General features: G+C 39.3%; 1 protein-coding gene across 1 annotated transcript; it reads left to right on the top strand.

Annotated features, from left to right (window-relative positions):
• Positions 1-1,113: 1,113 nt before the first annotated feature.
• On the top strand, positions 1,114-2,731 carry LOC144798020 (uncharacterized). Its single transcript, XM_078668805.1, has 6 exons — positions 1,114-1,509; positions 1,613-1,657; positions 1,752-1,820; positions 2,110-2,175; positions 2,383-2,471; positions 2,641-2,731. The coding sequence occupies exons 1-6, from the start codon at positions 1,114-1,116 to the stop codon at positions 2,729-2,731; spliced, it is 756 nt and encodes a 251-aa protein (XP_078524931.1).
• Positions 2,732-8,539: the final 5,808 nt, after the last annotated feature.

The raw sequence follows: 8,539 nt of genomic DNA, 5'->3' as shown, positions 1-8,539 counted from the left end.
ACAGAAATTGGCTAGGTTGATGTACTTTGACATACATGTTTGGCGTGCTTTTTTTTCATTTGAAACAAAGTATGTTTATCATATTTTTGAAAAATAGCTGTATATTAAATTTCTCAATTTAAAATCAGTAAAAAGCATTTATTTATTTTTGTTTCCTTTATTAGCTTCTGTTTGTACTACCAACAGAAAGCGAGTATGCATCACTTCTTGCAGAAAAGAAAATTAGAGCAGCAGAGTTGCAGAAGCAGACAAAGCAGAATATAGAGCTTGCTCAGGAAAAGCAGAAAGAAAAGTTTAAAAAAAGAGTTTGCAAGAAATATAAGCCGTACTTGTTCAGCGAAGGAGAGTTAGTCCTTGTTAAAAATTGTAGGCGATCGACAAGGAAAGGTGGCATTTTGGAGCATAATTTCACAGGACCCTACCGTATAGATGAGATTGAAGGGAAGCGTGTAAAGTTACTCAATAGTAGCAATGTGGCCTTACGTAGAAATTATAATCTGGACATGTTGAGGCCTTATAAGTTGAGTGCGACAGGTAATTTTCATAGGGCTACCCTTTTAAAGTAATGGCCTAATATTTTTATGTTTTTTCTTATGGTGATCACTGTGCCTGTGTAAATGTCTCTTTAATATGCGCAAAGTTATTTGTTATGAACATTTTGTTGTGTGAAGAACAGTACTTTATGGTCGGGAGTTATGAATATGTACTCTTGGTTCAGTATTGTTTGCGGTTGCATGTTTGAGTAGTCTGTTTTAATTATTAACAACCACTTTAAAAAATCATTTAGCAGGAAACATGACCAGTGACCTATGGCCATCCGTGCTCCCATCATCTGCCGCACCGCCTGCATCATCTGCCGCAAAGCCTGCATCATCTGCCGCACCGCCTGCATCATCTGCCGCACCGCCTGCATCATCTGCCGCACCGCCTGCATCATCTGCCGCCACGCCTGCATCATCTGCCACAAAGCCTGCATCATCTGCCGACCCGCCTGCATCATCTGCCGCACCGCCTGCATCATCTGCCGCCACGTCTGCATCATCTGCCGCCACGTCTGCATCATCTGCCGCCACGTCTGCATCATCTGCCGCCACGCCTGCATCATCTGCCGCCATGCCTGCATCATCTGCCGCCACGCCTGCATCATCTGCTGCTGCTATGCCTGCATCATTTGCCGCCAGGCCTGCATCATTTGCCGCCAAGCCTGCATCATTTGCCGCCAGGCCTGCATCATCTGCCGCCACGCCTGCATCATCTGCCGCCACGCCTGCATCATCTGCCGCAAAGCCTGCATCATCTGCCGCAAAGCCTGCATCATCTGCCGCAACGCCTGCTTCATCTGCCACAAAGCCTGCATCCCCCTTATGTCCTTCTACCAAATCGTTAAAAAAAGTTCTTGATGTATGGCGGAAACCGGGGATTGGACGGTTAGAAGCAATAGTGGCGAGTTTCAAATTGTATGATGATTCTTTTTGTTCCTTAAAAGAGGACCAATGGATAGTTGATGAGGTTGGTTTACATAAAATGTATTCTTACTATAGTATCTAATTATGTATGATCTACATGGTGAGTCCTGTGGTAGAGTTCATGTGTTTTCTTCATTGTTTCAAAGGTCATTGATGCGTATCTCTTCAGATTATGCATGTTAAGAACTAATGTACGTATATTGTCATTAATAAGTAATACACCAACCAAAAATAGTAAATGTGTATGAAATGTTTCTAAACTACTTTATTTTATCTTGACTTCAGTGCATATTGATTTCTGCAACAGTCTCTTCGTCCATTTTCCTTGGATCATATCGACCCTCTGATTTCTGGGTAAATATTGAAATCTGTATCATGATTACAATATTTTTTTGGGTTGTTAATGATTATTCGATTGTTTCAATCAATTTTCTTGTCATTTATTAATATTGCAACATTTTTCCGAGTATTAAAAAGGTGTAGGCTGTATGTCATTTATTTTTGTAATTGTCTTGGAAGTGATTATTGTTCCCTTTCAGTTTTCTTTTAATGTCAATCACTTGTTAGCATTTTTCTGATGAAATTGAGTATGGATGTTGTATTTGACTTGCATTTTTTCATAAGCTTATTTTGTACTGTATAGGTACCTTTTGAGATGATGGATACAGTCCTGTGTCCGACCAATACTGGCGTTCATTGGCTACTTTTGGTAATTGTATTCTTTTTTCACCTTTGTCACTTTTGTCAGATCTTCTTCCTAAGTTTGACTTTGTATTACTAGTAACTGCTGAACTGTTTTGCTGAACACTATTTTAATTTCATTTTCTTTATTTAGTAATCACGTTTGTAGCATACTAATGCATTTAAACATTTCCATATTTTAATATTTCATTTCCTATTGTGGTTTATGTTTCAGATTTTAAAACCTTTTGCCAAACAAATAATAGTGTATGATTCGCTGGATGGCAATCTTGGGACCTACCATAAATTTTTACAGAATTGGAGGTACCACTTACTTTAACCTACCATTAAATATGTCATGTCAATAGTGCGCAGATATTTTTTGGCCAACATTTTTTATTTTTGTAAGTTGAAAGATGTAGTATATTGTAATCGTATTTGTGTTTCATTTTTCAAACCAATATTTAACCTGACCGTTCGTATGTTTCTAAAGGGCTTTCCTACAGGCAATCGAGTGTCCACACAGTGAGCTCTGGCAGTTAGTGGTAGAATGTAATGCCAAGCAACAGGATAGCTACAATTGAGGTGTTTTTTGCATGCTGGTAATTTTTCCATACTTTCATTACAATTTAGAATTTGTCGTAGATAGGTTTACGTTAAATATTGATTACGCCTTTGTAGTAGTTGCACACATTAAAGACTGCTTTATATTTAAATTACTGTTCTGAACGACAAGTGATCCTGGTGGTACTGCCCGTCTGACGTGATTTTCATTTGCCTGTGATTTTGTCTGACAAAGAAGATGTTACTGATGTGGTAGGTGTGAGACCTCGTACAAAAGACTTTCAAAGTAAATGTCGCTAAAATTTATGAGTCCTTTTTATTTCCATTAGGTTATTAGTGTAACATGTTTTTTTAAAACTCTGTCCAGTTTGCAGAATCGTACATAACTCGAAGACCAGTTACGGCAAATGAAATCAATACCACGTTTCTGAGGGAATATAGATTGTTTATTGCAGTGAAGCTAATGGAGTTTTCAGGTTAGAATTTTACATTGTACGTATCATGTTTTTAAATTTGTAATGCCCTAAATTACTTTAAAAGTTTATGTGTGTGGTAGCTATTTTTCTTTTCTTCAATGATCAAACGAGCACTGCCAAGTATTTCATTGTATCCAAGATAGTAATTGATGGAAATTAAATTGTAGTTTTTTAAATGCTTGTTTTTGTCTTGGTTTTTTGAAAGACTTTTGAACAGCAGTGACTGGCCTATGCGCTTCATTTTATTATTGTTTTAAACCTGTCCATAATCTCCTTTACTGATGCGCTACTGTTCTCCTATGTCACATTTAGAATCAGTTCAACACGTCTGCGGGGTCTGCAACAAAGAAAATTCACAGCTTGGTATGAATTCCTCTAAGGCACAATGCAAAGTATGCTGTAGATGGATCCACATGGAGTGCATTAAAAGTGACCCCTCGTCCTGGTTACCTTCTCAAGGTTTTACTTGTCACAAATGTATTGAAAAATGCAATGTATTTTGGTTGACCTTTTCCGCATTTTGGCTGTAGATTTACATGGTGTGTAGTCTCCTGCCTTCTACAAATGTGTCTGGATTATCATCTAATAATAATCCACGTTTGTAAAGTGCAAACAAACCATCATCCGTTATGGTCGCTAGGTGACCAATGGTATGTGCGAATCAAATGTAAAATCAGTGAAAGCCAGCCATGTGTTTTTTTTCATTTGCTACGCACTTTGATATAACCCCTGTCTGCCAAATGGCGTCCACGTAAAGAAGCCAGCCATGTGCGTTTAGAAATGTGGTATGCTCTCAGGCCCTCTGCCAAATGGCGTCCAATTCACTTCTGGCAATGGTCTCTAGGTGCAGGGGGCTGTCGGGGACATTAAGCAAGGCATTAAGCAAGGCACCGTTCAATCACCCTGGCCGCGACGCCACACGTTTCCACAATGACTAATAACATCAAACAACTGTAGGTTTTGGTTTGGTAGGCAGGAGGGTCCATGCGAACAATTGGTCAACATTCCAAGAATAGATGCTCACCCTGATAATGCCCATGACATTCACCCTGTTCGCACATGGAAACATTATTCAACTGCTAAAATCATTTTCTTTTTAACAAGTTGTACATTTTGGTGGGATCTTACTATCTCTCAGTTGTAGTAACCGTGCTCCATACAAATGTTGCTACACACTCAAATGCAGTCATGTATTCATGGATACCTATTTTTAATTAATGGGGAAAGAGTTGGTTGTGTTTCTGGGTGACTTTCTCACCCACTTATATATATGTGTATCTATATATATATAGACATCATCTAAATTAGTTGTGTGGGCCAACAGTTGCTGTTTGTCAACACTTCCGATGATTGACTTGCATATCATATAACAACGACATTAGAAGTACACACTGTTGGCAGTGAAACGTTGGAATGTAATATCGCTGTCACTGTGGCCTATGAAAACAGGTTGAACTACAGGCGATGCTAGTGTTGTACTACACACTGTAGGATGTACTTGTCAAGAAAATAAAAAGAAATTACAATTAGAGGTGGAAATTTTTTCTGTGAGTCAATTTTTTGGCTTATTCCCAATACAGTATCTGCCTGAACTCGCTCTTGTTCTTCTGGTGCACCAGGAAGACCTGCGAGTAAATGCCTTTTCCCCTTTTCAGCGAAGGCAATGTTGTAATAACTTTGAGACCAATTGTTTTTATGTCAATTTTACTTCCCCTTGGTCTCTTTTTTCATTGCTGAGGTGATCGTCCCCATGTCGTTGACGCTAGTCGTCATTTATTTTAAGGATGTGTTTTGTTCGATGCCTTAATGCGGCTCTTGTTCTTGTCCGCATCTTCCATCTTCTGCTGTACTCTTGGCAGCCTTCTTCACTGCTTTCTTTTTCCTCAACTTTTTTCTTGTTCACCTTGAAGTATACAGATACACTATGGCGCCTTCTTCACTGCTTTCTTTGTCGTCGAGTTGTTTCTTGTTCACCTTGAATTATACAGATACACTATGGCGCCTTTACTGCCCAGGCTCTTCAGTGAGGCCTTAACGTGGCTCTTCTTGGCCGCATCTTCGTCTTCCATATCTTTACCCTTTTAATCAATGTTACTTTTTTTAAGTAATGGGCTTAGATTTTCATTTTGATTTGTGTCTTTTTCAATGTTTGTACTTTTAATTATAGGTGCAGGGGGCTGAAACACAAACGTTGGCCAGCCAATGCGCCACGCTGGTTTGAGGGAGGTCTTATCGCGATTCTTCTTGTTGTCCGCATGTTCGGCGCTGGCGATCAGCGGCTTCTCTTTGGCCGCCATGGAGCCTTCATGTTTAAGCTATTTCTGTCAGAATACAAGCACTCTTCCCTGTAGGATGCTTGTAGGTTGATTTCGCAGAGACGTTATAGACCAACTTCCCAGAGTTCTAAGCAACACCTAGTGATTAAATATTACACTAAGGTAATTAAATAGAATTTCGGGAGGAGGGCCGGATCGGGGACGCTACTTGTTCCTTGGTTGTCGACCTGCGAAGCAACAAGGAAAACTTCTGTAATTTTGACTCCTGTTTATATCTTGCCAACTTCCTATCTCCACAGTGATTCCTTTTTGTCGAATTAAGAGAGAGCCTACCTGCGACTTCAGTAGCTTGGCGTCGCGTCCGTGTTGTCGTTGTGAAGAGTCTTGTACTAGGCGTGGGTTGTCTTCAAGAAGATAGAGTGCTGTCTTGTGCTCCTAAGTAAATATTAAAATAGGAATAAGTTACTGATTTTTTCCTATGTCAAATTTCACCTAGTTATGTTGCCTAACCTGTTCCTTGCATCACTTACTTGGTAAACTCTCTCGATTGTTGGGTTCTTCACAATCTGAATATTTACATATCAAGCAAAGAGAAACAACATCCTAAACATCTACATAAGATCAACTATAAATATCCTTTGATAAAGTCTCAAAGTCTTTTCTTTTAGGCAAATAAATATCCACAAAAGTTTTTGCCAGGATTCTACAGATTTTTCCTCCGAATTTTGCCAGGTAAGTTTATTGTCTCTGAATTTGCTGCTTGCTTGTGTTGGGCGCCTTTTCTAAACAATGAAAAAATGTTCACTTAGCTTTTAAACTTGTTTTCTCCGTCCTTGCAGCGCGAAGGTGAAGGTCTTTCAGCTCCGGATGCTCTTGGGGCGTTGCCAGGTCATTGGGTCCTCTGGAGGCTGCACGGATGAGTCTTCTTCAAGGATGGAGGAAGGCAAAGCATCTGGAAACTTCGGGTGTGGCTATTTATACTCTAGCCACACCCGAACGGCTGATGACGCATCGCGCACCTTTTCCCTGCATGCGTGTGCGTTTCTAGACTATTCTTCAGAACGAGCTCTTACCAACTATTAGATCTTGCCACCAAACTGTAAATGAGATCTTGCCACCAAACATTAAGTCACAAACCTTGACCACTGTACAGATACTCATAAGTGTTATCAATAGAACACAACTTGGCACAACGTTCAGAACTGTTACACAAATCATAATGCACTCATGTACTACCACATTTTCTAACATGGCGTGCAGGATGCACGGGACAGGGGTGGGTTTTATGAAGGACGAAATCCCCTTTTAGGGGCATTTGTGCACTGACGTGATGGAGTCATGACAGTACTCCGCCCTTAAAAGTCCCCCTAAAACTTGAGGGACTGGTTTTGGTTTTTCTGGATACTGTAAATGAAATTGTTTTACTAAACGTGGAGCATGCTGTAAGTTAGCAAGAGGTTCCCAGGATCGCTCCTCTGGGCCATAACACTTCCAATGTACCAAATAAAACAGTTTTCCACGGATTCTTTTCGAATCCACAATTCTCTGAACCTCAAATTCTGGAATTCCATCAATTTGTATAGCTGCCGGAGGTTTCTTAATTCTGGTCATGGGATCAAATGGTTTAATCAAAGACACATGAAACACCGGATGAAATCGGTATTTGAGTGGTAAGGTTAACTTCACACAGACAGGATTTATTATTTTTTCTATGTCAAATGGCCCGATAAAACGAGGACAGAATTTTTTACAAGCTTTTATCTTTAAGTTTTTTGTGGATAACCACACCTTGTCTCCGATGGAGTATTTGGGTTGTGGTTTTCTGTGTGAATCTGAGATGCCTTTTTGTTTTTCTTTTGCTTGTGCTAAATGATACTGAGCCTAAGTTTGGATGTGAACTAGTCTTTTAATGCGTTCATCCAAAGATGGAATAATAAAAGGAAATCTAATTGACCCAGGGATATTTTTAGGATGAAAACCATAAGTACTAAAGAATGGAGACAAACTAGTGGAGTTGTCCATGTTATTGTTGAAAATTCCAACATCCATAATATATCTGACCATTCTTGTTCCTCCTCTACTAACATACATCTTCAAAACTGCTCTATGGTTTGATTGGTTCTTTCTGTAAGTCCATCAGTTTGGGGGTGATAGCTAGAAGAAGTACGCACATCCATGTCTAAAGTTTTTCCCAAATGTTGACAAAAGTGAGAAATGAATTGGGGGCCTCTGTCTGATATTATCACTGAGGGAATGCCATGTAAACAAATTATTTCTTTAGAGAATATCTGAGTTAACTCTTTAGCTGATGGGATTTTCTTTAATGGGATGAAGTGGGCCATCCGAGAGAAATGATCAACTACGGTTAAATGGTGGTAAATTCATTCTTAGTTCTTGGGAGCTCGACAATAAAATCAAGGGATACAGTATGCCAGGGTTGGGGTGGTATTGGAAGAGGAAGGAGTAGACCACTAGGTGTTTGATGTTGTGTTTTATTTTGAGTGCAAACAACACAAGTTTCAATATAACTCTGAATGTCTGATAACATAGAGGGCCACCAAAATTTTCTTTTGATCAAATGACTAGTCTTTGTTACTCCTGGATGTGCAGACATCAGAATATCATGATGTAATTGTATCACTTTATTTTGTAGCTTTTGAGTAGGTACAAATATTTGTTCATTCATGTACAATAATTCGTCTTTTACTTGTAATAAAGTATACTGATCTTGCCACTCTTGTGTTATTCTTCCTTGTACTTCTTTTTTGATTTCCTCAACTACATCAATGTACGTAGCTCCTACCTTAAAACAGTGATCTGACAATACAGGTTGGGTTTTATCTGGCAAACAATCTTTTTCTTCAGGGATTCCAATGCGTGACAAAGCATCAGCTTTCTGATTCTCTTTTCCTGGACGGTAAGTAATTATGAAATTGTAATCATTAAAGAAAAGTGTCCAGAATGCAGTCTTCCATTCTTCACCACTTCGGACTCTCACCAAATGGTAGGCTCCTCGCAGGTCCAATTTGGTATAAATGGTAGCATCTTTCAACTGATCTAATAAAGTTGGAATTAA

This window comes from Lissotriton helveticus, chromosome 12 (genome assembly GCF_964261635.1).
Source record: "Lissotriton helveticus chromosome 12, aLisHel1.1, whole genome shotgun sequence".
Classification (NCBI taxonomy): Eukaryota; Metazoa; Chordata; class Amphibia; order Caudata; family Salamandridae; genus Lissotriton; species Lissotriton helveticus.
This window is presented reverse-complemented; position numbering and strand designations above follow the sequence as displayed.